This window comes from Nymphalis io, chromosome Z (genome assembly GCF_905147045.1).
Source record: "Nymphalis io chromosome Z, ilAglIoxx1.1, whole genome shotgun sequence".
Taxonomy (NCBI): Eukaryota; Metazoa; Arthropoda; class Insecta; order Lepidoptera; family Nymphalidae; genus Nymphalis; species Nymphalis io.
In genome coordinates, this window is record NC_065918.1 from 13,634,437 (window position 1) to 13,659,520 (window position 25,084).

At 31.5% G+C, this 25,084-nt stretch overlaps 1 protein-coding gene across 1 annotated transcript; it reads left to right on the forward strand.

Moving 5' to 3' along the window:
* The first annotated feature begins 1,152 nt into the window (after positions 1 to 1,152).
* On the forward strand, positions 1,153 to 8,115 carry LOC126780540 (uncharacterized). The gene is made up of 3 exons (XM_050505124.1): positions 1,153 to 1,405; positions 6,558 to 6,703; positions 7,108 to 8,115. Exons 1-3 carry the CDS (start codon positions 1,306 to 1,308, stop codon positions 7,114 to 7,116), a joined length of 255 nt encoding a protein of 84 aa, XP_050361081.1. The 5' UTR covers positions 1,153 to 1,305; the 3' UTR covers positions 7,117 to 8,115.
* The last annotated feature ends 16,969 nt before the right edge of the window (positions 8,116 to 25,084 follow it).

Below are 25,084 nucleotides of genomic sequence, written 5' to 3' on the forward strand. Positions count from 1 at the left end.
TAATTTATAATGTTTCTTATTTTATTATATTTAATAATACCGTTTGTTTCCAATATAAATAAATAAACTTAGTTAAATTTAACAGTGTAAGTAATACGTAACACTACTTCATATTATAGGAAAGATAATATAAACGCAAAATGTTTTGCTAAATATTAATCAAAGGCCACCGAAAAGGATCATGTGATTACTTTGCTATGAAGTAACTATTGCTGCTAGAGATAATGCAATGACGGAAACAAATTTATCTGCTCTTGTAATAATAAAACATTGTGTCAAGATCAACTAACTTTAGGATAAGTTACTAAAAGCCTACTGCTAAAAGGTCCAAAGTAAATTTTTGAGTAAACAACATTTTGCCTCTTGACAACACATTAAAAATGTATTTATGATGAAACTGCATTATTGTCCTTACTAATACGCAAACTATAATACGCTAAAAGGCGTATGATATATAAAACAACCAATATCTGTTCATTGTTCCTATTTTGATTACCAAGTAAGGGTTATTGATATTGGCCCTTTTAGCAACAGGCTACATAATATATAATGCATATATACATACAAAAACTGCATGCAGAGGTAGCACATACGTTTTATAATCACATTGTCAGGAATACAAAATCTGTATTAAGATTTTTAATTTAACTTTTTTATTAAATGTTAATCGTTATAATTTGTATGTCTAATTATGACAATGAATGTATTGTTAAGGCATTATTAAATTGTGTTGAAATATTCACTTAATTTTAGAAATATTTATTTATTATAAATACGATACATGCTATAATATATGAAAAAGCATTACAAGGAAATTATTAGCTCTGCGTATCAGTAATAAGTCAATGGAAATGCTAACAAATTAATATTATATTTTTATATTTAATCGTTTCCAAGCGAATCTTATAGAATTTTAAATTCAATTAATCGAAGACAACTACATTGTATATTTATTAATATTTGGCAGTTACGCAACATTCAATCTAATATGCCAATATATCAAAATATGTCAAAATAAAATCGAAATTAATGACATATTGATTTTTATTATCGAAGTGATCGTTTATCACGTGGTCAATGTCAAAGGGCTTCGAGAAAGTGACGAGCGGAGAAATTATGAGGCCTCAATGAGATTAATTTTGCTAAGAGATGGTTGTGAGAAAATCTAATATCCATCGTATAGTAGTGCGTTGTTTACTAACAGGCAACAGGTCTGTATATATAAGGCGGGGCCCGGCGACTTAGTCAGACGATATTTAAACTCAAGCTAGACACATACAGCGATCGCGTTAGTCGAAAATAATAATGATATCTAAAACAGTGTTCGCTTTTGCTGTGCTAAGCGTGTTTGTGCCAATGTTGGCAGGTACTCCTCTGCAGACAAGGGCTACCACGCAAGTGGAACGTAAGTTATATAGACTTTCTGCTAGCGATATATTATCAAATATATTTTAACTTTTAAATTTAATTAGGATTTTTTTTAATAATTCCTTATCGTACTTCTTTATGATATTTTATTATTTGCGATAATAAATTTGTATTAATTGCATTGTGAATTAAATATAAAATAATGCAGTAGTATATATATAAGATATAGTACTAAAATACTTTATGTGTTAAGATTTTTTTAACAATATTTTAAAAACAAAAATCGTGCAAATTTATTATTATATTTAAACATTTTTTATAAATTAATTTAAATTAAATAAGTGAAAAAGTACAATTTTCATATTTGACGCAAGTAGGTACAACATAAATATATATTAGTAAAATTTCTTAGGAACCACTGACTGGAATTCTTTATCAGGCCTTTTATTAGCGCTATAATTTGTTAAATGATATAAACATCACTCACTCACGTGTTTGTTATTTGTTGTTCTTTGTTAGATTAATAAAAGAAAATATTATTCATGCATGTATTTAATGGAAACGGTGTGCATTATTTGTGTCTAAAGACTCGCTTATAAGGGTGCAGATTCTGAGGCATTGGGTTAAAATCCAGACAACGCCGATAAAACTGAAAGATATTCGGTTAATGTATCAATATTCTCAGTATTAAAATGGAGTTTGGAATTCCCCGCGGTCTCGTCTGAGGAGAGCTCCAGTCATGTAAGAGTGGTAATAGAGGGTCCACTTATATTTGCGCACACACTTTTGTACTATAATGTCTTGCGCAATCATCTAGGCTCCATTAAAACGGGTTGTGGCCAGTATCAGTCAGAAAATTTGCAAGGCGACCTTAGGATAACTGTTATTAACAGAAATATGTGTAAGAATTTTCCGCACATGCAAATACCTCGACCACGAGCTACGACAATCTAGTTTATCGATTATAATACCGCTTGCTCGTAATTTTAACGTGGAATTTTAAAAGCTTAATTGTAAACCGTTTGTATAATGGAAGTTGGCTACATGTGTTTACGCGGTCTAAGGAAATTAAAAAAGCAAGATTGGACTTTTGAGATAATTGCTGTACATTTTTTGAAATGGATACTACAGAATTATTTATTTCAGAAGATCAGAATTATTTATTTTGGTTTACTAGCGAACTACATTTTTGTTATACATTCGTTATATAGCCATGGCATATGCCAAGACTTTACAGAGCTATACTGAATATTTTTGATCATGCTATAACTTGACAGAAACTAACCACTTATTTTTGTATGTAGAATAAAATTCATTTAATTGTTCATTAAAAGAATAGTAATTTTTATTGTGGTTTGATATAGATAATTAAAAATTATAACGAATGTGACAGTAATTAGTTTTTAATTGTTTTATTAAAAAAATAATTATATTTTAAGCAATATCGATAACGATACCATAAAATCGACAAACAAATAACATAAGCACGACGATAAAAATTTTCATTTATGTTCTAGTAACGTCATTATTTTTTTTGTTTTAATCTTATAGTTATGTAATTGAGTGTGATAGATAATGTTATAATAATAAATAAAGTCACATGAGTATATTGAATACTTTATCTTAATGTTGTCAGTAAAATTCAACAAAATAATTGGGATATAATTTAATAATAATAAGATGATATCCATTAGTCAAACAATAAATAAGTACTTATATTTTTAGTGAGTGCACAGCGTGCGTTTTAAAATATATTGTAAACCCCGAAACCATTTTAGAAAAATAAAGAAGTTGCAGTCTTTTTGGGATTAGTTATAGTAATATCTTTTTAATTTCATTTATAATAAAAGAAATTTATAAAACTTCTTATTGCAATTTTATTAAATTAATTTTATTCAAGTCGATTATTCGAAAAGCTCCTGCTTTTTCTGGTATCCTTTTCTAAATTGGTACATACAAGATTAATTCAACAATCAATACAAGATTATTTCACAACCACAGTTCCAAGGTACTGTCTAAAACGCTCAAAGTGAAATTTTATGATGTGTTCGATAAATTTGGCAACGTTAATGTCACGCTAGCCTTTTTTAAAATCATATTATACGTAGACATGCATATTATACGTACGCTCTGCATTGTAACTAATGTTACGCAATTATTTAAAATTTATGTTATATAATTATTAGTTGAAACTCGTATATTTTTTATTGTTGTTTTTTGACTGACTATGTGTGTGTGTGTACAATACATAGCACTTAAGTAACTAATTAAAAATATTAAAATAATGATTAAATAGAAAATATTTTATAATGTTAGCTTAGTAGCCTTCTTAATAGAAACGTGATATTATTTATTTCCATGGACAAATTTAGGTTTTTTAGTTAAAACTAAAGATCTATATTTATTTCTTAATAAGTACGAGTTATTTATAATGTGACCTAATTCGAAATCTTCGCTCAATCGTAATATTTTCTCTCAATGCCATCGCGCGTCCATTACATTAGTGTGTTATTTTGTACTGGTAGTTCAATTTCAACTAATAAATAATAATAGTTATGATCTACTTAATAAAATATCGAAATTTTGCGGTTGTTTGAAACTCTTTTTTGTGATGTTATAGAATCATCATAAATATATATATTTACAATTACATACTATTTTTAGTTTATTTTATTAAATTATTATTATTATTATAATATTGTGGCTTCAAGCAAAAATAGAGGGATTTTAAAACTTTCTTTCTTGTAGTTTGAATATGAATATAAAATGTTTATTTATTTTGTTTCATTTATTATTTTGTATTACTAGCAATTTTTACATGAATAATTACTAAAAGAACATATAAAATTAAAAACATACATAACGATTAAAATCATTCAAAAGTTGACACAACTTGCTGGAAATAAATCAGTGTATAAATCTTTCACTGATTACATCATTACAATTTAGTTGGAAAAATAAAACAGTTGGAAAACAACAATGTAAGATTATTTAAATTAAATAATAGAAGTGAAACCGTAGAACGTAATGAATATAAATAAATATGAGATCTCAAAATAAAATAATAATAATCACAAACACCACATAACCTAACCTAATGTCATAGAGATTTTTCGTAATAAAAAAAATACATTATGATCAATAATTTAAAGTATCATCAATTTGAGGGAGCTTGAGTGATTTGTTGAGGTGGCCTAGTGGTTAGAACGCGTGAATCTTAACCGATTATCGTGGGTTCAAACCAGAGCAAGCACCACTGAATTTTCAGGTACTTTATTTGTGTTTATAACTTATCTGGTGCTTTACGGTGAAGGAAAACATCGTGAGGAAACCTGCATGTGTTTAATTTCATTGAAATTTTGCCAATCCGCATTGGAGCAAAGTGATGGAATAAGCTTCAAATCTTCTCCTCAAACGGGAGAGGAGGCCTTAGCTCAGCAGTGGGACATTAACAGGCTGTTACTGAATGATTAGTTTGCGAAAAGCTTAAGGGATTTTAACATTATGTACATAAATGCATCGACCGAGCGTGTTGTACAATTTACATAACCGATTTATATACCAATCGAAAATTCAAAACGTTTCATGAGTTTAGCGTTACGCGACGTTATTAATTCACAGCTTAAAAATATAGAATGTTTACCGCTTTCGATGTTTACATACGACTCTTATTTAATTTGTATCCGACTACTGATTTTAATTAAGGTTTCATATAACACAATTTCGGGCAGCTAGTTTATATTAAAGGTTATTTTGACGAAATTGCAGTTAGTCAAAGGGTGTTTTTGTCGTGTACAAACAGTTTGTTTCACGATATGCATTTAATAAACGGATCAAAGTGCCCACGTATTTTACATGAATAAGCTTACCTTTGCCAGAAGTACAATTTGTCGCCAATATTGAGCTTCTGTACAACACTATTATTTATCTTACACTAATGAAAAGTCAGGTTATTGGAAATCGGAAAATTCATTTACAGTATCGGTATTTAATATGTGTGTTTATTGAAATCCCCTCGAGTCTCATATAATTACATGCAGGTTTATGTATTAAGGTATATAAGTATATAACTAAATCATAGATAGATAAAGTGTTTTTATGATGGTTTATATGTAAGTAGTTTGTAAATAGATGATAAATTGAGTTTTTTGGAGGAAACTGTATATAGATGGATATGTAGACAGATTCTAAAAATAAGCTTTAAGAACGAAACCTTGTCTAAATAAAAAAATTGAGTCATTGAGGAAATATACACACATATATACAGAAATTGCTCGTTTATATAAGATTACTCATTATATTATTAATGAACAGTAAACTAATTCTATGGACTAAGCCTTTTTAAATGATGGTTTTAGCGTTCATTTCGCCGCTAATCCAACGCGGTTTGGTTACACATGTATTTATTATATTATGATTTTCATTCGAGGCAACCTCACAAAATTTTCACTAATTAATCTCATGTAAATCCAGTTATGTTACCCCTAGCTTGAACCTGAAATCTCTTTACGAGTCACGTCTTATAACCACTGGTCCATCAAGAAATATTATATTAGCTTTATTAACAATAGTGTGAATTCAACTGTTAATCAAATGTCAAACGCACACATAAGGATGGCATGCGTTTGGTAATGATAGACGACTCCACGAAATTAGCGTGGACGTGCATAAGATAGACACAGACTTTAATCTAACGTTTAGTCAATTACCGTAATTGCAATCATCTTGAATAAGGTACAGGTGATGTCTTTGTACGGTATATGAAGCTATTATTAATAACATCTTTAAGAAAAGCGACTAGCGACTACACACTCCCATGTTATCTTGTCCCACATACTATGTTTAAGAGTATTATAATGTAATCGATAACACTATGTTGTGTAAATCGAATGCCTTTTTCGCATTATATAAGTTTCCTTTTATAATAAATATTTTAATAAGTTTTTTAACAATTTTTGAAGTTCATGTACGTCATGATTATAATTTGTATTGTTTCATTCAATTTATTCTGGATAAAAATAATTCTCTTAAAGCAGCTATTTATTTACAAGAGCTTTCAGAATTGCGTTAGAATTACTTCTACTACTTCTTCTACTACTGAAAAATGCTTATTACATACTAATATATAGAAAGAGTCGGGCAGAAATAAAGATTTAATAATAGATGATGATGTCAAAATATTTCGACAGGTGTAAGCATCATCGCGCTGGAGGACGCCTGCGTAAGACAAGGTGGCATGTGTGTTCGTATCGAGGACTGCCAGCCCGGTAACCTGGTGCAAATGAGAGGCTCGCTATGCCCCTTGCAAAGGCATCGCGGAGTCGAATGCTGCTATGTGAGTTTATAGATTTAAACAGAAATAGTGAAACGACGAAAAAAAAGTTCTGTTAATTCACGAAAACGCTCTTTTACATTTTATGGGCTTGCACAAAGGCATACCACCGAGTATTATAACTTCAAAGTACACGATGACTCATTGTTGCTTAATCGGATACAAACCTACGATCTTCGTTTAAGCTCCACGTTTTCTATCCATAATATATTATTCTATTGTCACATGAATGCAACGACGTAGTACTGGGCAAATTAAATGCTAAATTAAGAAAAAGCAAAATCAAACATTAAATATATATATATATATATATATATATATATATATATTGTTAATCATTTTAATAATAATATAATATATATAATAATTTAACGATTTGTCTTATAATAATTATCTTTTTTTTACAGCTTGAATGACGTCGATAGATCAACGTGGAAATCCGCCTTAATAAAAAAAAAACTATTTAAGAAATTTAACTTAACTTAATTATAAGAATTAGATTGTATTGAAATATTATTTATTTATTAATAAAGCATGTAGAAACAACTGAATACTTAAATTTTATAAACTCTTACGTGAGCTGTTCCGATTTCTAAACGTTTTGATATTATTTTTAATCAAATCAGTACTTAACATACAACCATTCTCGTTCACCTTATTTATATAATTTAGATATAATTACTTACCCATAAAGTTTATCTGCTAAGATATAATGTTTTGAAACAAAATTAAATGAACACTTACAAAAACATATATGCATATGAAAATACTGCTATTATATTGCTATATAATAGACTAATGTAAAAACGTTTAGAACGGAAAAAATACACTAAAAGCTAATAATTAAGACACAATATCTATACACACACACTCACATACACACTCATACTCTCACAATAAGTGCATAGTTTAAATAAATTATACTTAATTAAGATATAAATGGAATTAAATTCTTCAATTCAATATATATAGTTCTTGTATATCTTTTACATATTAATAGCTTTTAAAAACTAATTAAATTGGACATTTTTCAAATATCTGTCAAAGCGCAACGAGCAATTTCAATATACAGTTAATCAAAAACGTTTCATACATCGATATAATATCTAAAACTTAATCTAAATGCCTGGTCGTCGAGAGCATCAAAGCAAACAAAGGCGCAGTCGTATCAAGGGGTATGAATTGGTACGAACGAATAATTTAAAGCTCAGTGTCGCATATTCGCGTGGGCTTCAATACCAATACACTCATTACCTTTTGTGTGGCACGGAAAATCCGCCGCCCGTTGCGCTTTGTCATTAGACACTACCATATGTTTCACCTTGAATTATATCATATTTTTACTTGTCGTGTATTAAAAAAAAATGCAAATATGGTTTATTTTGTAAGTAATAAATAAATAATTATATTTAATTAAAAAACTTTTTTTTTCTATTTGAACATCCGCATCCGCACCCTTAAAAATGTTGCATTATCATAAATTTTATTAAGAAAAATTAAAAAGAGCCATTGACATCCTCTCCTTAATAAATTTTAAAACTTATAAGGAAAGTCATACCAAAAAAAGGGCAATTGATTGTCAATAGACCATTGGAGTTAAAATGTCCCCCCCCCTGTCTACTTACACTCGGTTACTCACCGTAAAAACCGAAACACAGCCAATACTTTGTAGTAGATATTCAATTTTCGGTGTAATGAGTGTCGTGTAATTATTGAGACCAGAACTTTAAAAAGTTTATTCTTTTTGTCAAATCCAGTTAGATTAGACAATAAAATAGCGAATATATAATGAAAACGAAATTCATATGCAAGTCAAATTTAAAGTAAAGGACAAAATATACGTAATTCACACAGACAATTTTATATTTTGACGTGTGTCGTAACGTGACGTGTCTGTCCTTTTTTTTACTATAAATAGGCCAGCGTTTGACCGTTGACTTGCCTGATGTTAAGCATCGACACGGTCTAAGATGTAGCACGCTTGTCCTTTAAATCTATATTAATATTATAAATGCTGCTAAAAGTAACTATGTCTGTAACGCTAAGCCACACCGACTTTGAAAACGTATGAAGTAAGTTTCAACCACAAGGATGGATACAGACAGAAAACCCAACTCGCAAAAACTAGTATTATAAAATAGTATTCAATGTCGCATATCACTTTCTGACTTTGTAAAATCGTGTTCTACGGTGAGTTGTTTGTTCTTTCCTACTACTGTACTCTAATCGAGTATTTTCATGAAACTTTAATAAGCGCCCGCTTTCGTTTGCGAGCGTGTTTTAGATGTATCTTATATAGTTCTTTTTGGGCTTTGTCCACCATATTGCATCGTTGTGACGTCATAAAACATCAAACAAGACGATGACTTGGACTTCATGTTATAAATTCACGTAGATACACAATCTGTGGCTGCATGGATAAAATGTATGTAAAAATATTATTTTATTATTCCAAATAATAAAATCTTTTTTCTTAGTAATCATCTTGTAGAGCAACATCGCTCATCTAATGTACGTCCGTGATAATGTACATTAAAATCTTGACTTTTGACACACGATTGTTTCAGTATTCGGTAAATAATTAATTATGATTCTGCAATATTCTAACAGTCTTACTTATACATGTTGTTTAGCGTGTGTTTAGTTAAACAATCACTTATCTCATTCTGTTATCATTGATGTGACATGAAAAGAAGAAGACAGCATTGTTTATCACATACTAAGCTTATAGGTTTAGTAATAATACATATATAAACGTTATATGTATGTGTTTATATTTTTTATCATAGATTTATGTATAAGTATGTAATTTGAATAATCCTTATGACACTGATGAGGTCGTTTAATCTTTGGTTTTTGAGAAACTTCTAGAATTTTAATATTGTTCGAGGTGTTTGAGACTTGACATTAACTTCCGCGTATGTAACGTAACAATTTGATTTAATATACTATCCTCATTAGTGCCGTCGTCGATTAAAAAAAAAGTTCTTAGTTACTAATAAAAATAATATAAAGGAGTCATTTTCGATTTACCACAGCTAGACACAGAGTACCTTCTACATTTAGCCTAAAACTTGTTTTCACGAAAAAAAAATAAAAGGTAGCGTAAATCAAAACAATAGAAAAATTAATTAATATACTTGAAAAGAACAATCTAGACAATGATCAACGGTGAATTAAAGCACTCTTTTCAATTTCTTTGTATAAGGAAAATTGTTAAGTTAATAATAGATTAAGTATTGATGCGACATTTCACTTACGACTCGTAAACATATTATTTGTCTAAACGCTACGTGTCAAAATTATTTCATATCAACATGTGTATCGAACGCATGTATGTGCTAATAAAAAGAAATGTACAAATAGAGTATTGATGACGAAATCAAAAGATATTATATATCAGATACAATAATCCTAACTAATATTTCAAGTCCGTTTGTTTATTACGGTTCACGACCTAACTATTCAACTGATCGTTATTACATTTTGCATACACGTCGTCAGATGTACAGAAAAGGGTTGTAACGCCTGCCCTCTCCTCACAGGAGGGAGAAGCCGCGGGTAAAACTAATACTATCTAGCTTTTGTTCGTTTCTATGTATCCAAATTCAAATAAAATTCACGAATTTTTTTTTTCTTATCCTATCTTATCCGTGTGAATCCGGGACATGTATCTAGTTAAAAGAGAGTTATTGATATTTACTAATAACGTAAACGTAATGAATGGCAGGAAGTTATATAAAATATAAAACTAAATATGACGATAATGTATTTTGTTTGAACGATTTCAGAAGCCAATATAAATAATTAACGTGTTATTCCCGAAATATAATTGGAAAAGTTGATTTCAAAACGAGACAAAACAAGGAATCAATGAAAAACTAATGTTGAATGAAGTACTTTAAAAATTTAAGTGAACTAAAGTAAAGTAACAGCCTATTAATGTCCCACTGCTGGGCTAAGGCCTCCTCTCCCTTTTCAGGATAAGGTTTGGAGCTTATTCCACCACGCTGCTCCAATGCGTGTTGGTAGAATACACATGTGGCATAATTTCAATGAAATTAGACACATGCAGGTTTCCTCACGATGTTTTCCTTCACCGTCAAGTACGAGATGAATTATAAATACAAATTAAGCACATGAAAATTCAGTGGTGCTTGCCCGGGTTTGAACCCATGATAATACAATAGTAATACAAATACAATAAAAAAACTGTTATATTATATTTGTTATTTTATATTTAAAAAAAAGGTACTTAATTGTGGTGGGTGTTATCAATAACATTGATATTTATTGAATCGAACGCTCCATAAGCTTATTTGAAATACCTATATATTTATATTCATAATTGTAATAAATATATTTTGTTTTAAATTTAGGTGAATATAGTAAAATTATGTTGTTATTAGCAAGCTTAGAAATTCATAAATAAATCGAAAACATAATTATAAGGGAATTATGATAACTTTAAATAGTACAAAGGATATGATGATATTGAGTATTGCTCTAAAATCTTTGGTAATATATGATACAACTGACATCTCTGTTGCAGCTAAGAAACAAATATAAATCCGGAATTGATTTGATTACAGCGCTTAAATATAGATGGCGCTAGGGATACGTTAATTGTTGTCAGTGTCCAAAAGTATATGTCTTCATTACTCTTCGTTTTCTTCTTCTCAACTTTTTTTTTTGTTGCGGCACACTTTTAACGATTTCAATATTTGGTGGCACACAAAGAAAAATATAAGCTTAAAAATTATTTACTTACCTATCAAATCAATCAATCAATCAACAGCCAATCGTTGTCCACTGCTAAACATAGGCATCTCCCAAGGTGCGCCAAAGCTCCCTGTCCTCCGCCTTCCGCATCCAGTTGGTGCCCGCCACCTTCTTAAGGTCGTCGGTCCACCTGGCTGGAGGGCGCCCTACGCTGCGCTTGCCGATTCGCGACTTACTTACCTATACACACTGCTTAAAATAAATTACAAACCCAATAAAATTATATGGATTTAAATATCTATTCCTGTTAAAAGTATTTTTCTTTTTAAATCATATTATTTAATAATATTAACATAATTATTTCTCGGCACACTTAGTATTTCAGGGCACACAAAAGTTCCGCGACACACTGGTTGAGAAGTACTGATTTATCTCAACAAACAATAAAAAACACAATCGTGAATGATTTATTATTAAAAATTACTAAACGGTAACGTCTATTTATATAAATTAAAGTCTTAATATATTGTGTAATACTGTGTGATTCGCGGTTTGGTTGATCATATAAAAATTAGTGTCGAGTTGCAGGAGGTCGGCAAAGCCGATAAAGCTGGTGCCAATCCCCTCATGGTGACCGGATAACTTTTAACTGAATAACATACATCTAACACAAAATTTATTTTTAACATTAAAAAAGTATCCCTTCTAAATTTTTAGGCATTTATTTTTATTATAACTGGTACGCAGACTGGCAACTCACTCTCCTGATAATGTGGTCAACATCGTTTGTTGACATTGGCATCGCTACTGCGTCATCATTTGGGCACTATGGTATTATGTCCCCTTTGACTGTCTGGTAATGCTTGACGATTCATAAGTACTTGTAAAAGTCCATTTTAATAAAAAATATTTTGATTTTGACGGTAGCAACAATGGCTCATTCACTCTTCAAACCAGAACAACAATACTAACCATTGCGGTTTGGCGGTAGAATATGTGATGAAGGGGTTGGTACCTACCTACAAGTTCTACAATAAATTAAAGTAGTAGATATCTATTATTTTGAAAGTCATCAAGTACTCGTAGACTAGAATATTTTTATATTTTTTAATTACCATTGAGTAAATTTGCTTTGATTGAGACACGGTTTAGGTATAGATAACTTTGCGTGGCAGACAAAATATAACCGTATTGCTTTTATTTTGTCTAATGTTAAGTGATTGTTGTTACCTTATTGAGGAGAACATCTTCAAATGTCTTTTGCATTGAGTTTAGGATCACACGAGTGCTTTGATTCGAGGCATTCATCGATCAAGTATATTTTGAGTCGTTTTTTATTAATGAACATATGGCGAAGTGAATATTACGGGTTCGGAATAGTTCTGACTGACCATTTAACAATCATTTCTTTACATTCTACCTTTTTTAATAGTCGAATCTTACAAGCAGAATTAAAACCACATCCACTTGTCTTTCGGATATATATGGATGGTAAGTCACTAACATCCATAGACATTAGCATTGTAAGAAATACTTACCAACGCTTACATCGCCAATGAGCTATCAACCTTGAGAACTAAGATGTAATGTCCCTTGTGCCTGTAATTACACTAACTCACTAACCCTTCATACCGGAACACACCAATACCAAATACTGCTCTTTTGCGATAGAACATCTGATGAGTGGGTGGTACCTACCCTACTCAAATGAGCTTGCACAAAGCCCTACCAGTAGTATTTTATTAATTTTAACAATCACAAAATTAATTACATGTAATGTCAAATCATATACGATATATTTATGTATCCTATATGACAATCAACGAATACTAATTCTGAGCTCTAAATAATATTTATCACTCATTCAACCGTTGTTGGCTCATAACAACAACAGTTGTTGGTGAACATAACAACGAACATAACAACGAACACCTTAAATAGTTCAACATTAAAGAGTCTTAAATTTTACAAGCTTATTTGAAAATATATCGACATCTGACTTATTGTGTAATGAGTTATATTGTCTGACTAATCTATTAATAAGTAACAGCCTGTAAATGTCCCACTGCTGGGCTAAGGCCTCCTCTTTCTTTTTTAAGGAGAAGGTTTGGAGCTTATTCTACCAAAAAAAATATTAATGGGTGAGTATAAACCGAAGTAAGACTTGGACGTGTAAGTGTAAAAAGGAATGTACTTATCAACATGGCCTATAATGGGACGTTTATTTTTAATGTAGAAATTAATTATGAGCAATCGATTTTAGTTTTTACCACACCATGAAGAAAATACATATCTAATAAACTTCTACGTCAGTGTATCCAATTTGTAGTACTTTAAACGGTCATAGTAGCTCGGTAGTTGCTTAGTAAGTTTTTCACTGTAGCAAAGATGCTAAAGAAATCTCTTCTGGATTTGTTCAATGTTTTTCTTGTAAATTTCATAATGGGGGTTCCAGATAATGCTAAACTAATCAAGGCAGCTCTTTACTAAGGTTTTGTATATATGAATTTTTGTTTTTGGGTAGCGGAAATCTTTACTATTTCTGATAATAAACCCTAATATTTTAAAGCAATTTTTTGTCATTATATCATTATATCAATATATCTATTAAAGTTTAGTTTATTATCGAACATAACACCTAGATCTTTTATGAAATCTACCATTTTAAGCGATGAATTATCTATTTTGTACTTGCTAGGCAAACATGTATAATTTTGCGTTAATTGGATATAAAAGCATTTATCAGTGTTAAGTTCCATATGATTACTTTTGCTATATAAAGGTTCTATTTAAAGGTTCCGGGATTGCAGCGATACCAGGAATTAATATATATGTACATTTTATTATAGTTTATAATTTGTGCAACGGGCTCCCCGGTCCAGCCAATCGCGTGCCGTCCCCTAAAGCTAAGGGAGTGTAATCGGTGCGTTGTTTCAGTCGTCACATCCCGTTCTCGTGTCGACCTGGAAGGTTGTGTCTGCTCCCTTCGGTCTCGCGCGCGTTTACGAGTGCTTAAGTTCCAGCCGCAGTTTGGTAAGATTTTTTAAATTTTGTTTTAAATATTATTTTTTTATTTGAATATCTTTTTTATTATTTGAAATAGAAATGTAATTACGTTTTTACGTTCGACTTTAAGTTCTGGGATTTTAAAGTTAACTTTTATCCGTTACCAAATAAAAACGGTAAACTTTTTTTGATATTCAATATTATGTACGAAAACAAAACAAGCTTTTAGTAGCTCTTATATAAAAAATCGTACTTTATTGAATTTATTTTCGGTACAAAAAATATTTTTATAGATTAACTTTTTTTATATAGATTAACTTGATTCTTTTTGGAAAACTTTCTGTTTTCAATTTAATCTTTTATTTCATTTTTTTTAAATTTATTTTTGTTATAATTTTAATACTTATTGTTTTGATTTTACTAAAAAATTATGAGTTTTACGAAAAAAGTGCGCGATTCAAAACGTTCTAAACTCGATTTTTTTTTAATTGAGGTTAAGGTACTTCTCCGAGTTTTAGTATTTTCATTATAATATTTACTTGTTTACTATTACTATTTAAATTATTAGCTATTAACTGTCTCGCGGCAATGCGATTGTAAAAAAGCGTATTTTTATTAAAATATATAATTAGAATCCATTACACCTGAAAAATATCCCAAACATATACAATATAAACACGAAGCTTTCATTATGTAGTTTAAAAAGTAATCATAGACTCAAGACTTTCTTCAAAATTCGAAGTTTAATTTTCGTTAATTATCCGTTTAAAAATATGTTCAGAAAACACAAATTTAGCTCTACTTGATTTAAGTAATTCTGAAAATTTTACATCTTTGCCTTTCTACAATTAATTGCGAATGAAACATACACGCGTCTATTGGACGTGAAAGTGCGCGTGGTTAATTAGTCACTTCATGCGATTTAACTTAACTTATGCACTAAGATATGTGGTGACAAGCTTCGCGCGTCGCGTTGGCAAAACAATAACGAAAAATAAAAAAATATAGTATTTCTACTATATTATACTTTTATAGTTATATCGATATTATATATTTTAAGGTAATTTAGCGACGGCTTATATATTATATATGTCGTTTGTAGGTATCCAAGAAAAAAACGGAAGTCTAATTTCATCTACGATTTATTGCACGACCCTTGAAACTTACAAGTGCTTATTTAAGTTTAACGTCAAATCTTAGAAATCGTTAGTGTCGTTAGCGCAGTGGTTTTCGGGCCGCGTAGCGATGTAAAAGTCGCAGGTTCGATCGTCCGCTTGGGCTATCGCCGTCTCCACTCTTAACACAAGCTAACTCTTAATTGGAAACGTAAATATTAGTATTAGTAATTCCTTTAAAAAAGGCATTGCTAGTAGAGAAAAAAACTTACAAATTAATTTTAAATCAGTTTCAACCATAAAATTTGGGATTAGCAAATAATTTTACTTTACTGGTGTAAAGTAATCTTAAAGGAAGAAAGAAAAAGATCTTTATCGTACCCAAAAATAATGATAAGTAAATGCAAATTAACTTTTCCGAGTTAGAGTATATAAAGGCGGCCTTATTGCTTTAAGCCATCTTTGACAGCACAGCCTTTAACATAAGAAAATATAATTACGAATAGTGCAAATGATAAAGTTACACGAAACTATAATAAAATTTAATACGTTTTAATATTTACATTATTAATTTGACTTTTAAACTACATCTTGTGATGTAAGCGACAAAACTATAATAAAAAAAATGATACATTTGCTACGCGAATTAATAAGCTTCTGTTTTCCGCAATTGCATTTCAAACATCCTCTCAAATAATTGCGATGAAATTTTAATACACACTAATGGGACAGATTATAATGCGTTCGTTCGTTGGTATACTAAGGTTTATTTAACTCTGTCGAGGGATTAAATATGAGCTTATCATTTAATAATATGTTTTCATAAATTAGTTTGTATGATTTGTGGACATTTCTTTATAAATTTATGAAATATCAAACTCTGTTAGGATGTTGTACGTTGAAATAGAACCTGAAAAAAAAAAGGTTTTTGTTTATAAATTATAATAATGGTGTATCATTAAATAGATGTCAATTAGATTTGAATATAAACAAAATACAAATATTAAATCAGTATATATATTATTTTGAAACAGAAATTGCGTGACTAATACGAAATATAAGTTAATTATCGACTTCGTCCGATCGATACATTCGAACTGTAAGCAATGCGGTAAACGTGTAAACTATTATTTATATTAAATCACCACTTTAGACGTATTACACACTACAACAAATGCGAATGTTTCTATATAAAATTATTAATATTATAAATAAATTCAAAAATAGTTCAACACACAGCGAAACTTTCTGGGCCAGCTAACCTTTGCGCTAATTGATATAGAAAATTGAGAGAATCTCACGTTCTTGTAGCTTGTAAGTGACGTCGCTTACTGACTGACGCCTAATCGGATAATAAAATGACCATCCGGTCAAGACATACATATATGGTTGTGTACGATTTTAAGATTAAATTAAGGTATAAAAATTATGCTCAGTTTTATTAGGAAATATTAAATTCGAAACGCGGATGAATTTTACACATAAAATATTGGAAAGTTATTAACGGCGCGTCATATTAATCTAATTGAAGTCACAATGATATCTGGTTGGTCTACAGGGGTGAGATAAATACCCCGCATGCCCCGAATAAATATGCTTTTCTGTTTAAAACATGTTAAGCTATATTTACCTGTAAGTCTCTTTATAATTGCTTTCTATTGACATATTTAAAAATAGCAGACATTAGTTATAGAATTTTGTTGGACAGAACAGATTCTTGAACGGACAATTTTATGTTTGTTCGTCCAAATGAATTGATATGTCGAGATAGAAGAACTTTCAATTACGAAAAACAATTTCTATTCTCGCCTCTTCCGCCTGATTTAACTTTGAAAGACTGAATTTTTTAATAATAAAAAATGTTTTTTTTTTCCAAAAAATAATTTTATTTAAAATATACTGACTGATATCATATATAACTAATGTAGCTATTAACAATCACATTTGTTAATGTTATTCTTAAATATATGTTAAGCGACAATTTTTTTTGTATGCATAAAACTCTTAAAAATTATAACACCTTTACATGCAAAGTTATTTAATTTTAACGTTACAAAATAAGTCTCAGTGCGGATTTGTCACGATGTAACTTTCCGTTTAATAAACTCCGAGGTATTTCATCTACGCAGACATCGTACTAATAAACACAAAGTCCAACTTTGCGGACCTCACGACCAGAACCTCTACTTTTATTCATCATAATCTTTAATTTAACGCGAACGGAGCTGCGACGAAGCTTATTAATTTCCTACAAAATGTAGAATCTAATTAAATCTATAAAAATATATGTAAATATATGTAGTATTAAAATTATATTTTATTATGATATGACAAAATGATAAACAAAAGTAGCTATTATGGTATTGTAACATGAATGATCGTATTAGAGCAGGAAATGTCTTAATTATTTATCACGGATTGTACTTATGTACAATAACAATAAATGACTTGAAATACCTTTTCCACTTAATGTCATCGTATTGTTTCCAAAATCTCTTGTAGTGATTGACTTTCTTTTATTATTTTTTGATGGCGCACTGAATCAATGCTTAATAAATAAAATTATTTCTTGTTTAATTTCTTGAATAAAAAAATTGTCTTTGTTACTATTTGAATAATAAATAGTAAGGATCTAATAATAATTGGTTATAATTGTTTTTTTTTTTTTGTGAAAAAAATACTTTTTTACTTTGCACAACTATGTAGATAAAAACCAAAACTTATTTAAATATAAAATTTGACCGAAATCGATAGAGCCGTTTTCGACACCCGCTTAATAATTTTATACTTAAAAATTTATACAATAATTGAATATTAAATATTATAACACTTTATTTTAATCACGACGATAGCTTGCTGCGTAATATGACAGTTTATCTACAAAGTCAAATCAAAATCAAAATCTTTATTCAATATAGAAGCGTTACACTTACTTATCGATCATAAATCTACCACCGGTTCGGAAATAAACACCTCAATTGTGTGTAGCACCGTATTCGGATGACAAAACCAGCAATATGATTGTTTAAATTTTCCGATATGAAACAAAATAATTACAATAAATTATAGACTATAGACGGCAATTTAAAACAAAACCTGTACAGCGAAATGAATATAATATACATGTTGTTACATTGTCGAATCAAATTCAACAATAATATCAGTCTTTGTTGCTTGAAAACTGTTTTTATTATAATTTATTTGATTTTATTGAGATATTTATTATAATTTATTTGTTTTTATTATAATTGATTTGTCGTTTCATATTTGTATTTTTAATATTAATTTTAACAATCATAATGAAATTAATAAAGAAAATAATACGAGTAACCTAAAACTAAAATAAAAACAAAATATACAATACAAATTTATAAAAAAAACACACCGTCTAAAATATTGTCCTGTGGCATTGTACCCGAGACTATGGCACTATTCCCTCTCCGCACCGCTAGACTCAGCCTTTGGGCTAAGTAGGCGCCAGCTTTTAGTCACCAGAAGTGTGGATTAGCTTCTTTGAATGATCTTTAATAATGAACAAATTATAATAAATTTTCCGTTTGTCCGTATACTTGAGCAACGAGACGTGCGTGCACCAGTTGTTTGAATTTATGAATAGTAATGTAATTAAGTAAGCGGTGTGAAACACAAACTATCTTGCTCTAAATATAATTAAAAACTATAATTCAGTTGTAGTTATACTCGTAAAATTTAATTTACAAATGTCAATCATATTTTTACAAATCATTTTTCGATTTCATTTAATAAAATTGTGTAGCGCTGGCAACGAGACGTTTAAGCCTTTAATTTTTATCCGGAAGCAGCCATCAGTCAGAGTTCGCTTTATTACTTATATATGTTATTATATTATATTGATGATGGATTATAGATATTTTTTTGTTTTTTGACAATCATGATTTAAGGTATCGTATAACATTTTAAAGTGGAGATCTAGATTTTATTTGGAATGTGATTTTTTTTATCTGCTTGTTACGTTATCAGAACTAAGCCACTGGACCGATGAAGTGCATTGGCTCGTTCGATCGTAATGAAATTTCATTGGACGTAGACTTGGCCCGGATAAAGTAATATTATTAAGGGATTTATGGAAAAATACGGTATCTTTATTTTTTAAATGTCTTTGGTAGAGCTTCGAAGAATTCAAACAAGTTCACATAAGGCCTCTGGTCTTCGTGGTGATCCACAATAGCGGATTTTGACTTTGGCTCGCGGGGCACGGCATAGGGTAGCGGTATTTGTTGTCGCGAAATTCTTAACTGATTGAGTTTCTAACAGTACCAATAATTTTAGGATGGTTTACATTAATTGTTTTTTAAATTAAGTGATTTTGTAAGAAAACAAGAGAATTCGTTTTTAGTAGATAATAGAATAAGTAATGAAATGTGTTTGCTGGTATGTTGACAGCGGTTCCCAAAAAAGGGGATCGGTCTGACCCGGCAAATTATCGGCCAATAGCTATCACCTCAGTACTTTGTAAGGTGATGGAACGGATTTTAAACAACCAACTGATCCATTACCTAGAAGATCACTGTCTAATTAATGATCGTCAGTACGGTTTTCGACCAAAACGGTCCACAGGTGATCTTCTAGCGTACGTAACACACCTCTGGGGTGAAGCTATCGACAAGCATGGAGAATCGTTGGCTGTCAGCCTCGATATCTCCAAGGCTTTCGACAGGGTCTGGCACAGAAGTCTTCTCTCCAAGCTACCGGCATATGGTCTGCCTGCTCAGCTATGCACCTGGATTGCCAGCTTCCTACACAAGCGTAGCCTTCGTGTTTTAGTAGATGGTTGCGCTTCACAATTCTATGTAGTGAATGCTGGGGTCCCCCAGGGATCTGTGCTATCTCCCACACTCTTTCTTTTGCATATCAATGATATGCTCTCCCTTGGGAACATACATTGCTATGCAGATGATAGTACAGTGCATGGTGGATACCACGGACGCGCAGTGGCTGGGCGGGCGGAAACTGAGGAGAGGCGGGAGAATCTTGTCATTGAACTCGATAGGACGTTAGATCTCATCGCCAAATGGGGCTCTGATAATCTTGTTGAGTTTAATGCCAAGAAAACACAGGTATGCGCTCTCACGGCGAAAAAGTCAACATTTTCCCCTCTTCCCTCCCTCTGTGGTACTCCGCTGGTGATGCAAAGCAAAATCGCCATGCTGGGGATTGACGTTCGCTGCGACCTTAGTCCAAGGGATTACATCGAGGCTGTTATAAAAACAGCTTCACGGAAACTCGGAGTTCTGAACAAGGTGCGGCGCTTTTTCACGCCACAACAACTGTGCCTGCTGTACAAAACACAGGTACGGTCTTGCGTGGAATATTGCTCGCACCTTTGGGATGGCTCCGCTAAGTACCTACTTGAGGCCTTGGACCGGTTGCAGCGACGTGCCGTACGCATTATTGGCGACGTAAAGGTCACAAACACCCTTGAACCTTTACAATTGCGTCGTGAGATAGCAGCACTGAGCGCTTTCTATCGACTGTATCACGGCGAGTGCTCTGAGGAATTATTCTCTCTAATTCCTGCTTCCCCCTTCCTTCTTAAGTCCACGCGGGCTGGTTCTCGATGTCACCGCCTAACTGTGACATCAATTCCATCGCGAACAAAGAAATTTGGCAACTCCTTTCTTTGTCGCACTTCCAAAAAATGGAATTCCTTACCAGCTCACGTATTCCCCTCCTCTTACAACCCGGGTTCCTTCAAACGAGGCGTGAAGAGGCATCTTGCGGGCCGGCAAGGCGAAGGCGGCTAGTGCAGAACGTTTTTCCCGTCTGTACTGGCCGTCGTCGCGTTTGGACTCTACTACCACTTACCATCAGGTGGAGTAGAGTCATTTGCCCTCCCGGCGATATAAAAAAAAAAAAAAAATGTATACCAGCAAACACATTACATATATTACACATACATTTCAACGTCGATGAGCCTTATAAAAATTTCCTTAGGCGAGACTTGTGGAACCTGAAATTGGACTATATTCCACTGTTATAAGTATATGATTAAATATATATATATAAGTAAAGGCGAAAAAAAATCATCGATTGAAATTTTAACAATAACGTTTGCAGCTAGTTTTCAGTTTATGTCAGTAAATGTTACTAATGACCTTAATTTTTTAAACAAAAAAAATAATACTAACAAAATATTAATAATTTATAAATATCTGTGCCCTATTGAATATTTCATTTATTTAATCTATACTTATTTTTTAATTTCGGGTCTGTTCTTAATATTAATTGAATTATGATGAACGGATACATTTTAGTTACCATTTAATTTTTAAATGTTGTAAAATAGGCTTTTTCCAACACTTCGATTGCATTCGTTTTTAGTAAAAAAATGCAATCAATAGTGCAATATACGAATAGCGTTCTCGTATGAGATATCAAAGCGTATCGTGGGTTTTTTTTCTGTCTTTTTCTAAAATATCGCCGATGACCTCTCTGTAAAAATGAAGATATTTTTTAATATATACTGCTTTGACGTTGCGATTTTTTTATCAAAACAGTTTTGTTTTAAAGGGAACTTCGTCGTTTGATATAAAAAAAAATCGATTGGATTTAGTTCCATGCGTTATCTTGGCTTTTGGCTTTACCTCTATTTAAAATGCGATTAAAAAAGTGTATGATTATATTAAGGGTAACAATGTAACGAAATATTTTCTTGCGTATAAATTATATTGTAAGCAATATTTTTCTAGTTTTTTAGTTTTAGTAGTTGTCTTTGCTCGACGCTTCCGAATAACGAATTAATGTATGTTCTGTTAGACTTTAAAGAATTTAAAAAATAATATTGAAATTAATCTTTTTCTTCTACGTGTGTTTTATTGCTGAAGAACATGCTTGTCCTGAAATGCTTTCACTTGGAATTAATACGTCATCAAAATGATATTGTACTAAGTTTTAATCCGTATCCGTCGGGTATCGCGTCCAATATACTCTCCCAAATCAGCTTTGCATCCGATTAACGAAAACTATCAATCAACTCGATGAATCATACAGTGCTGATTGTGATTTGAAGAGAATTCGAGTAGTTGGACATACAAGATTTAAGTAATTATTGAGAATGAATGGGCCAGTGGTTATAACATGTAAATATTAAATGAAGATTGTGGGTTCGAATAAGGGAAAGCACTACTAAATTTTCATGTGTTTAATTTTTATGATTGGTCTCGTGCTCGGTGGTGGAAAATATTGTAGTGAAACCTGCCACACATCTTAAAAGGAGAAGACGCCATAGCTTAGTATCCTACTAGCATTTAACAGACTGTCACTTTACTTTCATACTTGTTAAATATCTAAAGAAAAAAATAAAATTATGCTGATTGAATTAGAAAAAAATAAAATTATTGAACGAATCGATTAGTAGTGCAATGATTTTGTCGTTACTTTCGCTTTCTGGTTAGTGCGCCCACGCAGCTAGATTACGCATACATAATACGGAATGCTGAAAGTGACAAGTACAATAATGAATTATTTTATGAGGATGAGATGTAACTCGAAGATCATTTACACATCCGAAGTCGATAATGGGAGGCGCACTCAAAGTTTGGCTCTAACCGCTTACGGCGAATTCAAAATAATTTTCGAAATGATTGTTCTGTAGATGAGCGCCCCCGGTAAAACCGCTTGAGGCTGCAGAGCTAGGTGTTCCTTAATACCGTCGCAGCCTGACGCCGAAGGCTAGACCGCGCCGCGACGCCGCGGGCTCTCTGCGCCTCCACCCCGGACCCAGTTCTCCCCGCGCCCTTCACTTCCACCACACCATTTCCAATAAAATAATCACATTTTCGCATAAGCTTCAGTCAATGCGGCTAAATAATAATTTACGAGGTCCATGTTATATGGGAAGCCAAGGGCGATGAGCGAAACCTGACGTAGCCGCTAACCCGCTGGGTTTCATATTTGGTATCTCGATCGGTATCCAAAATAATTACAGTGAAATTTCGGTTAACGGCATTTTAAAGGTACTTGAACTTTACAGGATAACATTTTAGTAACATCTTGATCTGATTTTTGATTTATCCACCATTGATAGATAACACAAAAAAGGCAAGCGTTCGATTAACTAGTGTGCTTTTTCACAAGCATAATCTTTATGTATGCAGTTTCTCAATTTTAAATAGCACTTTCTTAAAATTTGTACTCTTATGTACGTAGAATACGTATTTAATGCTTATATTTCTATTTCTTTCTAATTATCTAATATACGAGCAACAGATAATGGAAACGTCTGCAACAATCTTAAGCCTGTATCAGAAATGAATGTTAATATAATAAACACACTAAGTGAGATAAAAAAATGTTTAGTCAAACTGTCTAAGTTTTTGATAAAAGCTTATTTCATATTTTAAATTTATAGAAAACGCCCGGGGCAATAGCTCGATGCGCATTGAGAACAATATGTTTGGTGGTGTGTTGTATGTAATGAATAATAAGGTCCAAGATATAGAAAACGTAGAAGGTGGCTGACGCGTGAGGGTATTTGCTTGTTTTTGTTTTAGGAAGTATCCAAATTGTGTGTCCGTGTTACTCTGAACTCAAAATGTTGGAGATGTATGTAAGGATTTATTGTGTCTTATTCATGAGTTTGTGCTAACGAAATAAGTTTTTTGCGAGACGCTAGGAAACGAGTTTATCAAATGACCAAGGCGTTGTCCGGCGTACTTTGGGCGCTTGCTATAAAATGGCCCTTAGTGTTTAAGAGTATATTGCTTATCCCCTTTTTTATGTTTTGGTAGTCAGGAATACATAATATAAAAAATAAGAATAAGGGTCAACGGAACCATCATGCTTACATACAAAGTTTCATTCCCTTTCTTTTACGAAAATGGCCAATGTTTTTGGACCAACAGTTAAAAACCCAGAGTTACGTAGATGCATTTTGAGTATATGCGTTGCAACAAGGCAATGTACTTACAACTAGTTCATTTATATTATATTTATTAAATCTATCATGCTTATATAATTAAAATAATAAATCATAGTTCCTTTGATATCGAAAATAATACATTTAAATATATTGTATATACTAAACAATACATCCTATTCGTCTTTTTTATAGAAGAGGAACGCGGACGAGCATATAGGCCACCTGATGGTAAGTAGTCACCAACGCCCTTAGACATTGACATTATAAGAAATGTTAACCATCGCTTACATCGCGCCACCAACCTTGGAAACTAAGATGTTATGTTCCTTGTACCTGTAATTACACTGGCTCACACACCATTTAAACCGGAACACAACAATACCAAGTACTGCTGTTTTGCGGTAGAATATATGATGAGTGGGTGTACATCATCAATATAGCAGCTTATAGAAATAAATACGTAAATACAAAAATAAAAGCCCGTTTAGAAGTACTTCAATTTTAATTGATCCTCTTAATATAAATAATATAATTTAACGTTGTTTTTATAGCGAAGTCTGCGAAAATATGAAATGTATTAAAATACATATAATTTTTGTCTGCGAATCGACTTCAAATCGATCATTAAAATTTCATTTATTG